The sequence below is a fragment of the Hetaerina americana genome, unplaced genomic scaffold (genome assembly GCF_022747635.1).
Source record: "Hetaerina americana unplaced genomic scaffold, ioHetAmer1.1.p SCAF_2, whole genome shotgun sequence".
Taxonomy (NCBI): domain Eukaryota; kingdom Metazoa; phylum Arthropoda; class Insecta; order Odonata; family Calopterygidae; genus Hetaerina; species Hetaerina americana.
This window is the reverse complement of record NW_027286763.1, coordinates 46,616,945-46,639,443: the sequence shown is the minus strand read 5'-3', so window position 1 is coordinate 46,639,443 and position 22,499 is coordinate 46,616,945. Positions and strand designations below refer to the sequence as shown.

The following is a 22,499-nucleotide window of genomic DNA, read 5'->3' as shown; positions in this document are numbered from 1 at the left end:
AAAATAATATGTATCGAGCAAGTTAGTGATGCTTGCATAGAACAACGAATATTTTTTCTCAAGATGTGGGAAACACTTGCTGTTCCTTGAAATCATGAAAGTAATCTCATTCTGAATGTTAGTAGGGTGGTTTGGATTATATTTAATCCCTGTGCTCAATTCTTAAAAGCTTGATTTTTGTATTCGAGTGGCAATTTCAGAGATTCAAACTGAATGGTAAAAATTTGTTCACCCTAAATAAAATGTAACGCTGAAATGTCTGTTTTCATATAAAAACATTTGTGTTACACCATTTAGGGAACCAACTCTTACTTATATGTACAGGTAAATTCACTGTTCTGTTAACTGCATCTTCAGCATTGATATGTCTCATTCCTTCTTACAGGGTATTAATACTATTACATCAAATATGGTGGACAGAGAGTCCGATTTTTTTCCACCCTGTGCTTTAAATGTATTACAAACTCTTCGCCATGATCACAGAGTCAGGCATCATGCCAGAATCGAGCTATCTCTGTTTTTAAAGGGTGAGTAGATTTATTTAGAATTTAATGCATGCTGGAACAACTAATTTATTAAATATATGTGTACATAGATGGTAGCACTGAGTTGTAACAAACTTATGAAGACTGTCATGTCAAAATTTAATTGCAACAAGTCACTGTAGTTAGATTTGCATTCTTGTTGCAGACTTGCAGTAAACATGATAGCTATGTAGTGTTACCACTGCAACAAACTTATAACGTCAGATATATAACTAACTTGTCATCTAAAACACCGATTGAAAATGGAGATTTGGAATCGCAGTACACTTTAAAATTATAAGTTGGTTGAAACTAAATGTATTGGATCTTTCAGCTTTGTAAAGTTGCTAAACATTTCCAGAGCTGGAGGAATTTCATTAAAAAATTGTGATATACCCACCAGATAGAATAAACTTACTCAGCTTTTTTTCATTTGACTATTGTTAACCTTTGCCCTTATTCTGTGTAGGTATTGGCTTCATATATCATAACATTTATGACTTGGATAATCAAAATTATGAAGACATCCATTCAAAACTGTGAATCTCTATCCAATTAAATAGCCATTGAAATTTGAGAGCTCTTGCACTATTTGTATTTTACTTACGTAACTTATTTGTATTTTACTTACCTTAGCTCAGTTGTGGAGAACTTGCTATGAAAGTTTATAGAATCTTTTGAGAAAATAAAAAATATAGGATTAATTTAAGTCTATGTTTAATAAATAACTCAGGTGGAGTGCTATTTGCATTTATAAATATTTAATGCAAAAAAACACATGTAATTTTAAAGATTTTAATTATTTAATTTGTTAAAATTAAAAAGTGATAATAGAACTTTGGAAAGAAGACTTCACAATTCCACTGTATAAAGAGATATTTTATTTACAATGACAACTGTAGAAATTGAATGAGATTTCATCAATGGGAATGGAAGCTTTTCTTTCAAAGCCCATATCATGAATGATGCCACTACACAAATTTCTAACCCAAGATGATGCAAAAAACACAAAAAAAAAGAAACGAGGATATTTTGACCTACATATTAAAATAATGACCATCCTATCGTATAAACAAAAGCAACACCATTGGCTCTTCGTCCCTCTTCCATTCTCTCCTGCTAGATATCTCATGGTTACACAAACCCAAAACTCTGAGTAAAGTCCACTCCCAGTGGTGGCTAACCCTTGACTTATTCTCTCCCCACTCTTTACCCTTACCTTCCATCTGCCTGGCCCACTCTTCACCCTCCCTAATATCATTTCCTTCCTCATCCCCACAAAAATGTGAATATGTGTATGAAAACTATACTTATCTTGGTATAGTATACTAAAGATGCTCTAGTGTAATGAAAAATGTAAATAAATTATCTCTTTATACAGTGGAGCACTAAGGTATCTTTTAATTCTGTCATCTGTATGGATTTCTTTAAATTTTTAATCACCTACATACCTTAAAGTCCCAGTTAAAATAATAGCACAGTTGAAGTTTAGGCCTGCTCAATGTCTCTACACTGAAAAGAATTAAATCATACTGACAGACAGGATGATTTCGTGTAAGTGGGTGATAAGTTGTTCATAAACATAATCAAAAACATTCCATAAATGGGTTTGGTGGAAGAAGGGAATATCTAATCTCAATCTAGCCCCAACAAAGACATTATTAATCACTCAAAAAGTCAAATTAATTCCATCTACCCCAGAATATGTATTTCCATTGAAATCTCCAAAAATTAATTTCTCCATGCCATGAGAATGAGTAAAATATAAAGGATGTATTTGCATTCAAGGTATAGGCATGGATGTTAATGAAGCAATCAAATTTTGGAAGGAGGAATACTCAAAGACACCTCATTGCAGCGAGCAAGGCAGCAAGTGTTGTCAGCATGTTTGGAGAAATGATTATTCTCGTTATATCTACAATATACAACACTTGTATGGATTAAAAGGTTCTTGTAAGAACTACTACACCAAATCATGCTCAACATTACAGGTATGTTACTGTTGGAATAATGTGGATGACCAGTGATAAAATTACAGATTTATTCATGGAAAAAATTCTGTCTGGAAAAATTTGAGTGTACCTGTATATAAATAAGATCTGAAGAGTCTGGGGCCAGATCTATGTCACCTCATTAGTCCTTTCTTTCATATTGGTAATAAGAATAAGGAAAAATTCTAGGATATAATGGGGAAGCAGTAATTCAATGGTAGGTATGGGAAGCAGAATTCACAGGAATGAGGGTGGACAAGGTATGTGGATCTAGTTGAAAAGCAGTGATTATTTATGAGGAGGAAAAGCAAAGTTGTACATTTCCCAGTTGTAGAAAGAGTGACAAAGTTTGAAAATGCAAATGTAAGTTAAATTTTTAGTGAGATTGTGTGAGAGTGGAATAATGAAGTAATAAGGAGGATGTGATAAACTGGGGAGGAAGGATGCAGATTAGATAAAAGTAATGTCTTGCAGCAGGAACAGTTGGCGGTGGTCAATGGAGGGAGGTAATGGGACTTTGACAGCAAGGTGGTGGAATTTAAGATGTTTTTTGAAATTTGCAGGTCATTTATAAGATTTAAACACAGTGAATCCACCTATATACCCCCTAAGGGAGAATAGAGAGGAGGTGCAGTAACTATTTGAAAAAATAGGATATTCATCATTCAGTATAAATTTTAATGTAGATGTTTCCAGGAAGTAGGTCGATAATGTCACGGGTCATACTTTTGTAATGTGGAATGTAATTTGTAGATGGAAGGGAAAATTTTCTTTTTTATGAGGTTTCCTGGAAATCCATGTTTAAATAACAAGGAGCATAAACTGTCAAGGTACCTGTTTGAATTAGGGGTGCTGTTCAAATTGCGATGTCCTTTGATTGAAAGTGAATTGGGGTTGGCGTATGGTGTGGAAGTGATGACAACTTTTTTAGAGAAGAAATTTTTGGTGATGTGTTGGTTTTTCGATTTGATGCATAATGGTATGGTTTTGAATATGAATTTAATGGAGAGAGATGAGCTTAGACTTGTAATGAAAGCATTAAGTGAATCTATACCATTTGTCCTAAGGATAGAAATGTCATTAATGTATTGGTAAAACTGGTGTTAGGGTTTGACCAGAGAAGAAAGTGTGTACTAGGTTACATGAAGAGGCTGGCATAAGCTGGGATGAGTGCCAAAAGCAGTCCCTTTGGCCTGAAGGTAGAAATTGTTTATTGAAGGGGAAAAATATTTTTTGAATACAAGTTTTGATATATTTAGTGGAAAATGTGTTTGATGGAAGGAGAGGCATCAGTCTTTGGGAAAGAGAGTGTATGTTGGTCAAGCCTTCATTGTGGGGATGGATGTTGAGTGAGGTAACATTGATAGTGGTCATGAGCAGGTTTGAATTGGGATATGAAGGTGCAATTTAGATGCTTGAAGAAATGGTAGCTGTCCTGTCTGGAGGAGGGCAGGGAATGGAAAAGGTATTACAGATAGTGATCTCCCGATGAATGGATTCTTTTGGTGGGGTAATTAATCGAAGCAATGAAGTGCCCTAGATAATAGGCATGATGAATTTTGGGCACCATATAGATTTGCAAGATCCTAGGGTTTTGGGGTTACAGGATGAAAATGTCTTGCAGTAGGAGGCCTTTGTCAGGTCTGAATTCACTCTGGAAGGTATTATTATCTCTTTGAAATTGGGGTCAGGGTCTTCGTTTGGGGGGGGGGGGGGCATAGTGTTGTTGAGTTGGTATTGGTCCTCTGATATGCAGTCTTGGGTGTTGAGCACTGTTACTTAGGAACCCTAGTCTACAGTGTTGATTAGCATGTTGGAGTTGGAGCGATTGGGATTGAAATAATTAAATGCCATTACAGTTCAATGCTGAATATGTCAGTGACACACATCCATGCCATCTTAAAATATTATCCATACTATGAATTTCTTCTCCTATGTTGGCCTCCATCTTTCCCTTTAAGGGCCTACCTTTCCACCTCTGCCTATTTTTATTTCTCCCAACCTTTGTACTACTGCTGCATAGCCCTCAGGTTTTTTCCCAATGCTAATTCCCTCCATGGGGGCCGATCTGGGACCCCAATCCCGAGCTCCCTAATGAAGAAATCAAATCTTTCAATGGACTCCCTGAGCAAACATGAGATATCAGTTCTTGGTATGGGTCTCTTTTTCTTACTTATCTACTTATCTTTAAAATGTGAATAGTGAGAAATAAACTTTAAATGTGGACATATTATAGGAATTTGTAATTTTCCAGATACTTTATTTTGTGGCACAGCACAAATCACCGACTTGCGGCATCATTAGGTGCAAGTTACACATACAGCTGTACCTGCACCTGATGATGCTGCAAGTCGGTGAAATTCATTGTACTGTAAAATAAAGTATTTGGGAAATTACAAATTCATTTAATATGGACATCAAACAATTCCACCAAGTGATGCCTGAAAGTGTCAAGACTATGTAAATGTGGAATTTCAGTCTGTTACCTCTGCTATGAAGGAATTCAATGAAGTAATGTAAGAAAAGTTTTAGTATATTTTCATTCTTAACACTATCATATTTCACCACATAATGTCTGCACAATCACTTTTATTGAGTTTAGGAAGTTAACGATGTGAAGTTTCTTCTAATTGTAGAAACTGCTTGGTTCCTTCTCAAATAGTGAAATTGTGTTTTTTGAATTTTATCTTTCAAGAATTACTCCCAAAATAAGTCGACCCATTCATGTTAGGTATTAATTCGGAGTTCATTGAATCCAGTTATTCAGTTGAGTACTTTAAAAATGCATACATGCTTCTCTCCTCTATATGTACTTATGACACATGTATTATTTTTTGTGCGTTTGCCATTTTTTTACCATGTCTCTGTTGTTAAATAAGCATTAATTTTCATTTTCTAGTCTGCAGGGAGTAAAACAGAAGAGGGATGCCCATTTGTTAGAATGAATACAAAGGATTTGTTGAAAGTTTTACCTCGTGCAGTATCAGACAGGTGTGGCCATTCTGAATCCAGTCACAAAAACTTAATAGACCCAATTATTGAACTTGCTTCTAAAGGAAAACCAAGGGAAGCTTGCAATGCATGCTTTGCAGCTCACTGTGCAGGTCTTCAAAATCAGGACTTGGATTCGGATAAAGAATTAGTCTCGGAAGATAAATATTCCAAGAAAAAAGTTGATTGTGCATGTGCAGGTAAATTATGTGTGGAAAAAAGTGATGCGAGTTCTATGAAAATGTGTTGCCAGGATAAAGCAAAACATGTCAATTCTGATATGAGAGTGGCGATATCTTCAGATCAAAGGACAGAATGTTTTCGGGAGGAAGTTAAAAATAAAGGTGAGATTGTTGATGATTTTCATGTACATGATGGTCTATCCTCTGATGAAAAATTTTCTTCTGAATGTTTTTCTGATGGAACAATATTTCATTATCCAACTCAATATTATTTTGCACTGAAATCAAGAATTATGTCTCAAGATAATTTTATCAAGCAAAATGCTATCCAGAGGGACCGAACTAAAGTTTGTGAAATTTAGTTTTGTATGAATGCCTTTTTTGTAATATTTTGTTTACATCATCATTAAGGGTATTTACTTGAACATTCTGACTTACATGCTAAGTCCATATTTTTGTGCTGAAATCTTGTGTGAGTCATAGATAAGCTATGTTATCTTAAAACTTTAGATGAGAGGTTAATCATAGGTTGTTAAATGGCCTGAAGTTTTTAAATCCAATATATTTTGAATATTATATCCAAGTTTGCCAATTCTCTAAAATAAAATGTGCACTATACGGGTGAAATGAAAATTTTACATTAATTTTTCTTACTGTGTCTATTTACAATCAACTGATTTCTTACAATTTGACAAAATGTTGAGGAAACGCTCTCTTTGCTAGAAACCATCTTTGTTTGACTTGTTACTATTTGTCTGGAAGTATGTATTATTTCAGTAATGTCTATTTATTAATTGTAGTGTACATGTAGTAATTTATTAAACTCTCCAAAATATGCCAATTGTGATATATATGCACAGGGTGTGGCAACATAACTTCCTTTTTACAAATGAGGAAGCATTTCTAAAAAAAAAGTTATGTTGCTGCTCTCTGTAAATTGATGTGATTTACTCTCAGAATGTCCTCACTTGTCTACTTTACTAATATTAAGTTAAATATTCTTTGAAGTGAATAATCTGCAGATGTGGCAAATGTAGGGATAACACTGGTGTGTAATGAGTTACAGATTCACTAATAGAATTCATGACTTGATAAGATACATTACAAAAAATTGTTTTTACAGAATACACCTCTCTCTGCTTTTCCTTACTTATGTGCTTGACCTGCCAAGTTCATCCACTGCGGATACTCCATTTCGAGTGATAACCTTCTGCAATCTTTGCCATCATGAAGTTCATTTAATTACCTTCGGAAATGTACCTTTTCACACTTCAGGGGTCTACGGTTGTGGAGTTCTGGGTAGAATAAATTTACTATTGAGGCTTTGCAAACCCTTCAGACTCTAGACTGTGGCCTTGCTCGACCTCTAACTGACCTTCATTTGTCCCTGAAGTGTAAAGAGTGAGAATGCCGTCCATCGGATGGGATGTTAAGTTGTGGACCCCTTAGCACCTTTTGTTAAGATTAGACTAATGCCGACGCCTGGTTTCTTTCCACCCTTTCTCCTTTCCCATCCATTCCTAATGCACAAATGACCTTAACTGTTGGTCGCCTCCCCTTGAAACTACTACTACTACTAGCAATGTTCACGTTTCCAGGTCACATAGGATAGATCAGGTTTTATAAAAATTCAAACAGTATGAGACATCAACACCAGGTTTCAGACGATATATTTTACAATTATGAAAGGAATTCTTGTACCAGCCAAGATATACTACCCTATTAGCTTTTATGAGAGGCAATGCAAAGCCTAAGGTTCATAAAATGCATGTTTAATTTGCTATAGGTATGTTGCTCCTGGGAATAAACTTAATTTTAATTCCATTTTTGGATCTGAGGACAAGATCAGCCATTATGACAATGTCCTCAGGCTTCTCCACGGGAATGAGTTGAAAGTTGTAGAGAATTGCAGATACCACGGCTTTGACTTCTAGCATTGCAAATCTTTGTCCTGAAAAGATAACATGTTACAAGTGAATTTGCATGACCAGTGAATCCTTAAGATAACACTGTTCCTTTCAACAGTACATACCTATACAATTCCTGGGACCAGCAGAAAATGGTATGTAAGCATAAGGATGCCTAGCATTAACAGCTTCTGGGAGAAATCTATCAGGATCAAATTTGTCTGGATCAGTATAAATGGAAGGATTGCGGTGAATATTTGAAACGTGAATATGAATAATGGTGTCTGCAGGGAGCAAGTATTCACCTGGAAAAATAAAATAAACTTGGAAATGTTGGTGCGACTATTTATGCAACATAGTAAAATATCAATTGTTAAAAACTTAAGATGGTGGATATTCCAATGTTCCCATAGAATAGGAAAATGTAGAGCTATCTTATTATATATTTCATCGATGGGCAACTTACTATTTTAAATCATTTCATTTTGTGCAATGCAACTATGGACATGGAGCAAGCATCACATTTATCAAGGTTTTAATGCACTTCCAACTGTTGACATAATTAATTTTTTCTTTGCTGCAATTCATCCAGTAAATCACACTCTCATGATTGCATTAGAATAATGGATTACTCAAACTATCATTATAATACTTAAGTCTTACATTAAAAGGGTAATGCAGGCATGGATACAATTATTATCTTGTAACTCTGATTTTATCCATAGCTTATTTATGGACCAATAAAAGTTAAATAATAACCTACAATCAGTCATATACAGTGTGCAAACCTATAGCACTGCTGATGGAGAAACCAAGTTATGTCACCAATGAATGTCACATCAAAAATTTCAGAAACCTAGTGGATTAGTTGCAGTAATTCTGCTGCTTACAAAATACATTCAAGTACAAGCTACCTTGATTCTAGCGGTCATCGCATCAAAAATCATCCAATCCACTCCTGAAGTTACATGGAGCAAATATTCATTCAAAGAACAACGAAAAATACCTAGTCATTTTAGTGAAGCTACCTGCTTATGAGTGTGTAAGAATTTCACAGAGTAAAAATGACGGGTTAAAATGCAATAAAATAGGACTTAGTGGGCACCTCCACACAAAAGACTAGGAATGCTTTCTCAAACAAAGCCCATCAGAGACAATAAATGAATGCATCTATCACTGTCAGTGAATTATATAGTGAATGCCACTTTAAATAGAAGCTGTGGCAAGTCAATTTCCACATCCCATAAACCCCAAATACGTCACATCAGCAATCAGTCAAAAAGGGTACTTAATGGAGTTGGCATGTTTAAGTTGTTTCCAAGGACTTTAAGCTTTTAGTCTGAAACTATAAACGACAGTGGATGAACACAGCCAACAACGTTAAAATGATACATTTCCTTACATCTCCTAACAGAACAAAAGCTGTCATCTCACACTACAATAAGACCCTATTCACCTCTGCATACTTCCTATCCTTTCATTCCATTATATTGCTCTATCATTTCATGCAAGTCCTTAAGTGGTTTTCCAAACTTTGGAATCTCCAGGCCATGGGAAGAGAGGTTCTCACTCAAGTATTATGAGATCCACATAAATAACAAATATCATATTTTATCAAAGCCTGGAGATATGAAGAGAAGAGACATCATTTTTAATTAATGTACAGAAGTTATGTAATTTATGAGCAATATTTACCCATTTGAAGATCTTCAGACAGCTTTCGTGATATTACCGGAACACTGGGATACAACCTCAAACTTTCTTTAATGCACCTTTCTAAATAAGGCATATCATTGAAAAAATTTGTTTGAGACAACTCATCACCAGCCTCTGTTTTACTTTTATGCTTCCAACACATTTTAACATCTTCCCAGGCTTTCTCCTGAAATAAAGTAAAGGGATTGATAGTTTGCCAAGATAAAACTCATAAAGAAGACTTTAAGATGGGGCTAAAATTATGGCTCTATACATTCTCTCGTTATTATTTAAACAAATTAAGCTATAATAGACTCCAAAGTATTCAATCGAAGATTAACTAGATTGCAGATTAACTCTTTTGGTAGTCATAAAGCCTCACACCAATTGAAAAATCAAAAATGATTTAATTCAACAAACTAAATATTCATTCCTTCATAGTATTGTGTGAGAATGAATTTCGCATGTGAGATCATTTAATGGAACCAAAAAACGATTCAAGCATGGAATAATGAAGTCCACAGTAAGGAAATCCTCAATTAAGTTAGGTAAATTCATGGAGACAATAAAGGTTCTGGTGCAAATGAACAGCACTGCTGAGTCACAAGAACACAAAGAATTTCTAAGGAATATCAGTTCCATTCTAGGTACTGGCTTATCATACACACAAACTGATTTATTTCAAGTAGTTTACCTAATTCTTAATAAAAAGGAGTTCAGTACATCTAACTCTCTATTCCTCCAACAATGGAAAACAATGGAGAAAGAAAACAAAACAGGTGCATCAACAGAGAGCAGAGGCTGAACAATTTTACTTGAATGAACAGAACAAGATATGGGGAACAAACTTGAATCCAGATAACCTATTGGGGTCGTCAGGTAAGGTACATGGAATTTTTTATCTGATTTCCAATTTTGTATTACCAAACTGCTAAGGTCATGGGTGCTCAGCACCCAAAATAAACCCAATGCTCTTGTTGTTTGTACAATGAATTTCCAATATGAATGTATATTCACATGCACATTTTTTCTTTTGTGAGCAATTATAGAAGGCATACACACATTTGATTAAACACATGAATATTCTGTAGGTCATCGAAATAAGCCACAGAGCTTCTCAAGACTGTTTCCCTCACCTGAACATCAGGATTGTTTGCCAGGGCAAATAGAGTCCAGCAAATAGCCATGGATGTTGTGTCATGCCCCTGAAACAACGTTTAGAATATGTATTAACCCTAAGTATAAAGTATTGTGAAAAATAATCTACAAGTGTGAGGATTTGATTATATTTAGTCAACATACTACCATATAACCTAACAGCAGGAGTTGCCCTCTTTCACACAATTCATTAGTGCAACAAATAATTCCACATTGAATTAAACAGGAAGAACTGACATTCAGTTTCTTAAACATACCATAATAAGTAAATTGTACGCAAATTAAATTAGGTCAGTTGCTCTCATCAACAGAAATATTAGCAATTGACTAATGCCTTTAATCAGACCCCATGTCTAACTGGAAGGAATGCTACCTTCCTAATGTCTCATGGTGGATTACTTTGATGGGCCATTACCATTAATAAGTGATTGTGGTCAATAAATTATTTAAGTACAACAATCACAATTATCGACACTAAGGTTGTTTTGATAGGTGAGGGTAGCGTTCACCCAATGGAATGTGACTTTCACACATCAGGGTATGTGGTCGAGATCCCTTGCCTGTGCCATCTATGATTTCCCAGGAAGATCTGGCACCCAAAAATGCCAACAGCTTGGTGAAGCTGAGGGTGCCCAGAGGTGTCCCCAGGAATCAAACCTGGCCCCTCCAGTCAGTAGTCCAACCCTCTACCCACTGGACTAGCAGCAAAACATGTTCTAATATTACTGCACCCAATCCATAAAAATATTTCTGAAATCACACATCCTGTACACCCATCACAGATTACTTTTATTATGGTATTGTCAGTATTGGAAGAACTCCCTACTGAGTTAACACCTACACACTTATAAATAAATAATTCATAATTAAAATGTTGATGTTGTAAACTGATATTAAAAACAGTACTACTAAATGCTTACAATGAATTAATTCGTCCAAGGTCAAGCTACAACATAGGTCTCTGCTCCATACTAACAAAACATTTTCTTTAGTTAATATAATGGTTGATATAATTAATTCTCAATTCTTTTTAAATAATACTTTTCCACTGCTTATGTATTATAAAAAGGAAATAATACATATGGTATCTCATACTGTTCAGCTTCCAGTCTCCACATGAGTATTACCTATATAACCAAAATTATGGAAATTCACAATCACAAAATACTTCTAGTAAAGTCGGGCAAAATCATCAAAATTCAGGGGCTGGAAAGTGAAGGTGAATGCAAAGAACGTTATTGCATCACTTAGAAGGTGCCCCGTAATTAGGAAAAATACAATATCTGATATTTAGTAGGGGCAGTATTGGAATGGAATGAATAAATTAAACAAGTGATCATGATTAATTGAAAAAATGAATGTAATATATACAAGAAAACAATGAAAATTAGATGGTCTAGAGTGACAGAAGCATTTGAGCATATTTCGTGCATGAGGTTTTATTTTCCTCCATGCTTAAATCCCATAATAAAAATGAAACTGTAACACATCCAACAAAAACATATGGACTGGAGCTCTGAAAGTTGCTCAGTATGAATGGGAATAGACTATGAGTATTCGAAAGAAGAAACGTAAGAAGACTAAGAAATATTAAAGGATGACAACTGTGGAGAAAGAGGACGGAGAAGAAATTCTACAGAGAAAAGATGTGGGGAGTTATATTATGGCAAAAATGATTAAACTGTTGTGGCATGCAGAAGGAGGTACTGAAGGTTATCTTGGAATAGCAGTGTGGGAAAAGGAAGGAAAGGATGGCACAGAAAAGGCTGAGAAGCAAAAACTTAAAGCAATGCAAATTGGGAACCAGAGGGAATACGCAAGAAACAGACAAAAAACGAGATAAATTTACACAGGAGGGCAAGGACTACAGAGCCAGAGGGAGATTTCTTGTTTAGCAGTAAGTTAACACAAATAAAACATGGCACAGCTCAAAGAAAAACTGGGAGTACATAATTTTTTCTTGCATGATTCACTGATAGAGCCATACTACCTTGATCAAAAATTTCCCGGAATTTATTCAGAAAATTAAAAATACAAGTTTATTCATCTAAATCTATATTGTCCCCTTCAAAGTAATCCCCATCGACTGCAACACACTTATGCCAGCGCTTGATCCAATCCTCGAAACATTTTTAATATTCGGTTTTCGGTATGTCCATCAGTGCTTCCTGCGATTTTTCCATTACTTCCTCTCGGCTGCTAAAACGCGTTCCCCGTAATGGTTTTTTAACTCGATTGAACAGAAAGAAGTCACAGGGAGCCGAATCAGGTGAATTCGGCGGCTGTTGGATGGTATTTGTTGCATTTTTGAGGCGTCAAAAAATTACGAATAATGATAGCACTGTGCGACGGTGCATTATCATGGTGCAAAATCCACGAGTTTTCTGCCCACATTTCTGGTCTCTTTCGGCGAATTGCTTCACGCAAACGTCTCATAACGCCCAAATAATACTCTTTGTTTACTGTCTGGCCTTCTGGCAAAAATTCATGATGCACTACACCGTTGTAATCCATGAAAACCGTCAGCATTGCCTTCTTTTTTGACTGAAAACGACGTGGTTTTTTTGGTCTCGGCTCATTTGGTGAACGCCATTCACTTGCCTGATGTCTGGATTGCGTGTCGTACTCATAAACCCACGTCTCGTCTCCAGTAATGATCCTTTTGATGAATGTGGGATCGGATTCAGCCTCGCAAATCATGTCTTTTGCGACGTCAACACGGTCTCTTTTTTGCATGAAATTGAGGTCTTTCGGCACCAACTTTGCTGCTACACGACGGAAACCCAAATCATTAACCACAATGTCTTGGGCGGATCCATAGGCAATGTTCAAGTCCTCCGCTATTTCTCTGATGGTTAATTTGCGGTTATTGACCAACATTTCTTTTACTTTATCAATTTTTTCACCGACTTTAGATGTCGATGGTCTGCCACTGCGTTCATCATCTTCGATTGACTCACGACCACTTCTGAACCGCTCGTGCCACTGGTAAACGACCGTTTTTTTTAGAGAATCGTTGCCGAAACACTTTTCCAACATTTCCAACGTCCGTGCGCCACTAAATCCGTTTTTTACGCAAAATTTAATACAAGTTCGTTGTTGCAAATTTAAATCCATTTCTGCAATTGTAAAAAATCGCCAACACACACAGAGAAAGATGTACTCTTGGCTACGTAACTTTTGCAAATGTCAAGTTATGACACTAAGATTTAAAGGGAATATCAACAACAGATGTACCAATTTAAGAAAAAAAACAGAACTCAAATCGGAACGATGGGAGCGCCACACGGTGGTTATTCCGGGAACTTTTTGATCAAGGTAGTATATGGCTGTGAGTGCACCACTATTGAAATGCACTTATAATTACAATATCCAACCAGAAAAAGGCAAATTAAAGAATTATGTTAAAGAAAATAACTGAAAGTTGCAGATAAGTAATGCTCAATTACCACATTACCTGTTTATGTTTATGAGGAGCAGTTTTATAAATTTTTATATGGTAAAATAGATCTCTCTATAAATATGCAAACATGTTAATTAAGTGTACACACAAACAAGGTCAATGTTTGCTTATTTGTAATAAAGTGACATTACAAATAAAATAGGTAGGCTATTTGTTGACTATGCCTATGATTAATTATGGGTACCTAGTTAGGTGATTATAATAATTGGTAATACATACATACCTCAAACATGAATGTGTCCACTTCTTCTCGAATTTCTCTATCACTCAAGAGTTTCTTCTCAACTGAGAGCTCAATCAAAAGGTCTAGAAAAGCCTTCACTTTCCTTTCTGTAAAAATAAAAATGTTCATAAAAACAATGAGGGAATAATTAATAACAAAATTAGACTGGCAATATATCAATTCAGTTATCCAAGTGATCAACACCTTTCGTATAAAATTAAATCTCACTGTTGTGCAGGTCATGGATGTGGATTTGAGAAATTATTTTATATTTTGCTTACCGAAGTACATCAGCTCCCTAAATGAACTAGTGTTACACTACTGACAAGGCATAAAAGCATTTTCTTTAAATTTATTAATAAGTACCTCGGTAATGACACTCCATAAAGCAGAGCAAAGTTAGCAACTAGGTAACATACAATTCTGGCGTTACTTTACAAACAAACAGCATACATGTTGCTATTTAGACAGTTATTAATCTGAAACCTATGAATATGATAGTTCAATTATGCTTTTAGACATGGCAATAGCATATCGTCAAATAAATCATCAGCAATAAAGAAATAAAATACATCATTAAAAAAGAAGCATTTAGAACTTTATAATTCAAATAAAGTACAAGGTGTTATGACCAACTAAAGTTTTTTAATGAATGTATTTATAGCTAATGTATTTGATACTCTTGAAATCAAAATGCTTCCTTATTAATCAACTTTATGAACAATATCTGCCAACAAATTTATTCAATTAAATTATTATTAATCTGATATCCAGTTTCACAGGAAATGACAACTTATTATAACTTTTCCTAAACTGAAAAAAGGAACAAAATAGAAAATTGGGAAATTTAAAACTGGCACACTCTATCATAGATTGATTTTTACCCCCGCACTTCATGCTATTGAACCAAGCATTTCTATAGTAAGCCATATTAATCTGTATTCTGGAGTTTATCACATTTAAGACCTCACATATTTATTTTCACCAGTTGGACACTGATAAATATTTCAATTTTTTGAACATTAGTGTATTTGTATTTTTTCCAAGTAACAAGCAGATAGAACACTTTCCTAACATTTATAAAAATTATATGAAGTTAAATCATGAGAAAGAGGACTGTAAAATTATAGCCTGAATGAATGGGTACCACTATATTTTTGTCCAAGGATTTCTTGCACAAAAATAGGATACATCAAAGAAAATATACAGCTGCAAATTAGAGCTCCAGATATTCATCGACAGAGTAGAATATAATGAACAGTTATTCATTAAGTTTTTTTTTCAAGTTACATTTAATTGAGATTCCTCACATTGTGGGTAACTGATAAAAAAGAATGAGGCCCATATTTTTAGGCCCAAGTGCTGCATTTTTAGTTCTTTAATATGAATTCATACTCATTAGTTTAATATATTTTACCTTGATACTAAAATTTCATTTGCTGTGTGAATATTTATATGATACATCATTTTTTTCTATTACATTTTGACAAACTATTGAATACCCCATAGCTTTTTTCATTTGTGAATAGGAAAGAAAAAGTCCCATATGAAGGAGATATAAGTATTTAAATATTACTCTTTTTAATGCTGTTCTCCCTTTCTTCCTCATTTTTCTCTTTAGTTTGCTCAATTTCATTTGGATTACATCTTCTTTTTCTGTAAACATTTTTCTTTTCTCTGATAGCCTAGAAGAGAAAGTTTGCAAAATGAATATAGTAAGTACATACATCTCTCCTTGAAGCATATAACTGACAACCATTGACTGGCATCTGTGCACAGAAATTTCCCCAAATGGCATACAACATTTCTCATGCTAACACTCCTAAACACATGACAGTATTCAACAACAGGAGTACCACTTTGTATTGTGGAGAGATTTAAGAGGTCCCTAGCTACTTTTGCTGGTAGAGTTGCATGCTTATAAGCAGCTTGGTGAGAATTTTCTATCATGTAGCAGAGGTTACAAGAACTTTTCATGTAACAAACATAAGTCTCATTACTCTTACTTGGCTCAAATTTTCTCAAGGTCTGTTGCATTTCGATACATATTTTCCTGGTTATTTTTCCTTTAAATTTTAATACTAATTGGTGACTTACATGGAAATCAGCAGAGGAAAAATAACAAATTGAGTAGCTTCAGGCATGATGTGGTGGAAGTCGAACATTATGAATAACTGACCGTAGCACTTTTCCACTTGATATAATAAAGTAACACCTAATTTCAAACACCTGCTGATGAAATAGATGTTGAGAGAGGCTTTACGGCACTTGAGTGGAAAAGTGCTACGATCAGTATTCATTCAGAGGAAAAATATTTTTACTTTAACAACTGTAAGTGACCTACTTTTTCATTCATTGCCGCTAAACATAATAAATTCCCACTTGTTCTTGGATGTAATTACAGTAGAATTCCACTGATTTTATTATTCAGTCCATTGGATAATGAACATGAAAAAAATCGGTGAGCAGCGGACAAAAAATTACAGCAATATATTTCAAGAGCGACATTTCTTTTACAGGTGCTGTTGCTAACATCTTTGTTTATTCTTAATTTAAAATGCAACAATTAGCATCAGATAACAAATATATAAAGAATGAGTTGGTATGTTTTCACTGCCAGAAACAGTTTTGGGCATAAGAATATGTCACTCTCTTAATAAGAAACCTAATAATGGATACTTTTCCTGCCCACATGAGTGTCTACTACTAGGATGTTCCCCATTCTAAAGTACTCATATTTTTGTATTTGATTAATGAAATTCTTAATCAGTAAATATTACATGGGGTATTAAATTTGACAGGGATTATGACAAATTGTCATTTAAAAATTTTCTCTACCATATTGAATGCTTAGCTAAAACATAACAATTTTTGCTTGCTAGTCATCAGATCACCTATATGAGCAATACTTACACTTTCAGTAAATTCATGAAGAATTTTTAGAGCCTTATTTTGTTCTTTGGATCTTTTGGTGAATGAAAATACATATTCTGAAAATAACCAGGGCCTCATACTGCGGTAATAAACAATATCGCCAAGCCTGTATGATGAAAAAAAAAAAGGAAAATGAAGGTAAAAAACAAATGTTTGTCGTAAGCACCATTAAATCTCAATGCATACAGTAAGGTTTATGAATGATATGAATATTTATTAGACAGTGGTGAACAAAGATCAGAGTATATGACAATAATCAAAAGGAATGGCTTTTTGTAGATTCTTCAAGATGGTGCTTGATTTAATTACTTCTGAAATCAAAGAAACCCAATAATGCAAAGGCTAATTATCAATAATAGTAGGTAACATTAAAATTACTTAGTTATCTATGAATCATCCACTGACAGTAGGTGTTTTCTGCTTTCAATATAAATTTTATGTCCTCAGCATTTTGGCCATAGACCTATTCCTCCAAAGTCACACTTCATCATAAGATAAAACATTCCATTATTTTATCACCCTGCTTCTATACTTCTCAGCAATCTTTTCCTGCATACATGCCTGAGATGGCCACATATTTACATTTAACTGTATTTGTAGAACAAAATCTGGGGTTGCACCCAACTCCATGTAGTCAGTTAATGTGGGTTTGCAATATAAAGAGATTCACTAATGATTATGATCTATCAAAAGTGAAAGCACTACCAATTCCCACAAGCATTCATCCTTCCTAGGTAATTGCTTGGCAAGATGGCATTTACCAGGGAACAATTGTGAAGTGAATGGAATTACAAACAGCAAAGAAACCAGCTTTGATGTAATTGATATTTCATATTAGGTACTCATAATTTTTTGGGATATTCAGCATCCAAATAAATATATAGTAGATGAATAATCCCAACTTGTGATGCACAATGCAATATTATGGCCGCATTCATTTGGAATTCTATGAGTAGCTAATGAAATATGCTCCCATGGCTATCGGTACAGATTCTAAAAGAATTGTAAATACTGCTGTCAAATTGTAAATCTGATTAGGATTGTGGACTCAAAGCCTGAACTTCTTAGTATGTCACATTAGATACATGAAGGAAAACAAACAAGGAATTTGAGGGAATTAAAACAAGAATATTTAATTGATTATTGATGGTGGCTAAATGATTAGACCATCTGGTGCCTGAATTATAGTGGGCTATAAGCTACTACAATTTTATTTACCATTTTTTAAATTCATGAGCTATAAAAAAAAAAGATTTCACTCTTTCTTATATAATGTAGAATTCATGAAATTTTTATTTACCTTTCATATATTTATAGAAAATTTGGAGACTTCAACTGAAATATATAGCTACAGTATGACTGGGCATAAAATAAATGTGCTATCTCATGACATGAATTCATAAGGCTATTTTTTCTTTGGATATCATATCTGAAATATGCCTTATGCAAACTCAGTCTTTCTTTTGGGCAATAGGCTTCCATAAGGGGGGGGTCAAGAGAGGTGGGAGAGGTAGTGAAATATGCTTATAGCAGACAGTGCACAGGCGGGGAGGTGAGAAGGTTGGAGTGTGGGTGGGGGAAGGAAGTGAGCAATGATAGTTGGAGGGAAGGGTAAAAAGCATGAAGCCCCCTATGGGGAGCATTCCTCCTAATGGCAGAGGATGGTGGGTTGGTTTTAAGCGGTTCATAGACATAAATACAAAGCCCTTTACATATCTCTGAGGTCAAGGGAGGGTGTGAGAAAATTGTAGGGGTTTTTTACCCTCATTATCACAGGTACCGAGAAGTGGTAGGTTTAGGAGGGGGAGTGGGAGGTTTTCACCTCCCCACCCCTACCTGGGTTTAGTATATACAGATGGATGTCTGTACGAGTTGTCACCTGAAGATGACGTTGAGTGTCAAAACCCGGGTCATATCGCAATAAATTTTCAGTGGAATCACAAAGTTACTATTTTTTCATTTCAAATATGAATCAATTCCATAAGGTTACAATGGAAACCATCAATTATAGCCAGCTAAAGCAAATTTTGTAAATATATTCTATCATTGTCATAGGAAATGAGATATTCCCCTTTTGACACAGTCTATGAGACAAGTAAAAATTTGTACAAAGTTGAGTATCAAAACATAAAAGTCTTTTCATGAATCACTTTCAATAATTATTAGGAATAAAAATAAACGTTAATCTTGTTGTTATGAATATTTTTTTTGTAATGCTGCAAAATTATGTTACAGTTGTGATATATGTATGCATTGTGTCAAATGATTTCAGCCTGAAGACTCTTACATAATGGTATAGGTTACCGATAATAACTCATCAATAGCAAAGGAATGGAGGGATTTGATGGCAATAAAGTTAAATGAATTTTAAAAATCACTTTCAAAATGCTTAACTTACGTGTGTATTGCAGATACATACTCCTGCTGAGATTTATCTTGTGGGTCTAATTTAATTCCCATGGCACTCTCTGTGGAACGATGATGAGCAACTTTACATTCCCTTCTCTCTGATTACATACAGGTGGTATATGAAATATCAACCAAGCAACCAAGAGTAACTTACCACAAATAAGATCCAGTGTGCACAAAGATATAATGGGAACAATATTAAATGATTTTCCTGAGGCTGCTTCCACTTTCAGTTTTTCTACAAGAGATAAGCTTTTTTCCATAAATATGGGGATGAACTCTTCCAAAATTTTGAAATGAAAAGCTGGCGTTAAAAGCTTTCTGTGTGAAAACCATTTGTCACCTGTGAGTAAGAAAAAACATATCCTATCATTTTAATGTTTTTAATGCCTTTACTTTTAATTTTTGATGACAATTTTCTATGCTGAGTACGAAGGGTTTTGAACAGAGTTCGAAATTAAAAAAGGGAAAGAATGAAACCTTGGAGAGAAAAGCAGTCCTTTTTGGAAGCATTCCATATTTCTGTATTCACAAGCCTTTGAGCAGTGCGAAACTAGGGAACAAGGTTTGAGAATGCAAATAAAATTGAAAACTCACATTTAAATCTCATCGCAATGCACTCAGTTATTATTCACTAACACTAAAGTTCAATCAGTGGGATATATATTTACAGGAGCATGACAGAAAAAAGTACAATACGATACAAAATACTGAAAATATATAAACTGAAAATGCCCATGCCTGTGATATACTACAAGGTGTATAAAATTTTTACAGAGGTGAACTCTTTCTGATTTCTTGCCGTGATCCAAGGCTTTTTCATACTACTAAGCATTATCACATTTCCAGAACTGGAAGATTACCGAGTTAATTGAGCTACCAATTTGAATCAATTATTTAATTAGATTGGTTTGGCTCCTGCTTAATGGAATGCACACAATTATTTGCATTGATAAAATTTTCTTGGTGGGCTCTGCATCATTGCTCTGCTGGAAAAATTTACATGCCAAATAAAATGTAGACTGGGAAATGTCGGTTTTAAAGATTGACTAAGGTACCTAATTATATTTCTATGGAGGCAAGATGATGATGAGTGGTGGGTGGTACCCACACCAATGTGTAACATTTGGACAAGCTAATTTGACCATTAGTGTAAGCCAGAAGTAATGAACCTGAAGTGATAGGATTTCAAATACATATTAAAAGTCACTCAAAAACTTAATATTACAAATACAAACATAAACTTCCCATTTTTTTCAGATTTATGCTCCTGAAATGGTTATTTTCATAAAAGGGAAAAATATGAATGACAAAATTCATTTTGTACCTAACCTTTGCTTGTCAATAATCCTGTTCCTAGCCATGGGTGAAGTAAATTATAAAATAAACTTTTCTCTATATTTCTGGAACTGTGTAGGATAGCCTAGAAAACAAATCAATAAAAAAATACAAAAATGAAATGGAAGTCATTCGCATGTCTAAATTTAAGGTCTTACTTCTATGCAATCTGGGCTGACAGGCTTGACCAAAGGATGGTGGCATATCCACACTTTAAAGATGTTTGAATAGGTAGAAAAATGTTCATTCCTGACTTTGACAATCCCTAGAAAAAATAATACATTGGGTAACATTAAAAAAATGACAATATTACACTTGCTGGAAAGCAAACAAAGAAATGATCTTCTGTAGTTGTAAAAGTCTATGAAATTCATTAACATATAGTTTATAATCAGTGCATTAAAACTGTCAAAATTATTTTCAAAATTCACAAGAAAGTTGAGGGGAAATTTCAACAAACATTCGCTGAAATCATACAATTTTGTAAAAGTATTGAGGAAAAATTAAACTACCCTAGTATGGTATAAAGTACTATTTATAGTGCATCTTAAAATCACTACTCAACCATATATGTAAACACAAATTAATATGACACACAGAGAAATTTTTAGGTTTCAATGGTAATGCTGTCTTTGTCGAACAACGTAGAATTGTGTTCTCAGATTGATGGTGAGAGAGAATCTGTTTAGGATCGAGAAGGTTACAAGAAGACAGGCGGAAGAAGGGAATGGTGGCAATTCTTGAGAAGTGAGATTACTACATGACTATAGTATATATGCTATCAATGAGTATGTTGTGCAAACAATTGATTGAGAATATCAGTAATGCTTCCATGATATATTTCAATGGTAAAAAGGGTTCTTATCTCAAATGAAATGTAAAATGTCACTAGGAACTCACTTATAATTACTCATAGCAATACATTTAACATCATATGAGCTGATAATGTATACATAATAATCCTGATTGATACTTACTTTCCCTTGATCCTAAAAATTCCAATATATTTCCAATAATGGGCAAAAATGGTGGGCCTGGTATCATATTTATGAGCTTACGCACACGTCTCCCTTTGGTGCTCACATATGAATGAATTATAGGCCATAGTAAGACGATCATAGGCAGAATTACAGCACAAACCACGGTGAATGTTACTACGGCTGGGTTCGATATTAAATCCATTTCTTGGCCCCCTAAAATAAATTTTGTAAGCTGCAATACGTTTATATCATTCTATATAGTTTAAACCTATCTAAGTATTTAATGCTTAAGATTCTCTCTTTGATTGAGATACTCAAGACAATTTTCACATTTAAGTAAATTTCTTCTTTTATATTGCTATGAATGGCAGAAGATAGACTATACAACTATATGTAGAAGTAATAATTTCGTTAAACACCGAACTGATAACTTTTAAATTCTTATTCCAAATATTTCTGACTGCTTTCTACAATTGTCATGATTCAACCGTATTATACGAAATATGATACAAATTAGTCAAAAACTTGAAAACTAATCGAATTGTACCTTACCGTGACGAGTTTCTCAGCGCAAAAAAGTTCGTCTCAACTTCCTCGTATACTACTCATTGAAAATCGTTTTAACGAACGGTTAGAGCCACAGATTGCCCCATGACCTTCGAAAGAACGTTTTTTCATCTTCTGATATGATATTTTGAGCAACT

At 34.5% G+C, this 22,499-nt stretch overlaps 2 protein-coding genes across 2 annotated transcripts in view; one reads left to right on the top strand and one right to left on the bottom strand.

Annotated features, from left to right (window-relative positions):
* The window catches only part of LOC139688084 (DNA primase large subunit-like), an 11,589-nt gene extending 5,539 nt beyond the window's left edge, over positions 1–6,050 (top strand). The window contains exons 3-5 of the mRNA XM_071585508.1: positions 386–527; positions 2,313–2,515; positions 5,415–6,050. Coding sequence (XP_071441609.1) covers positions 386–527; positions 2,313–2,515; positions 5,415–6,050 — 981 coding nt within the window. The remainder of the gene's footprint in view (positions 1–385; positions 528–2,312; positions 2,516–5,414) is intronic.
* Positions 5,983–22,499, bottom strand: LOC139687471 (cytochrome P450 4C1-like). Its single transcript, XM_071584645.1, has 13 exons — positions 22,348–22,499; positions 21,793–22,008; positions 20,974–21,080; positions 20,810–20,900; positions 19,632–19,820; positions 19,467–19,536; positions 17,048–17,174; positions 15,711–15,819; positions 14,135–14,241; positions 10,427–10,495; positions 9,291–9,477; positions 7,721–7,900; positions 5,983–7,639 (listed from the first exon to the last, which is right to left on the bottom strand). Exons 2-13 carry the CDS (start codon positions 21,995–21,997, stop codon positions 7,461–7,463), a joined length of 1,620 nt encoding a protein of 539 aa, XP_071440746.1. The 5' UTR covers positions 21,998–22,008; positions 22,348–22,499; the 3' UTR covers positions 5,983–7,460.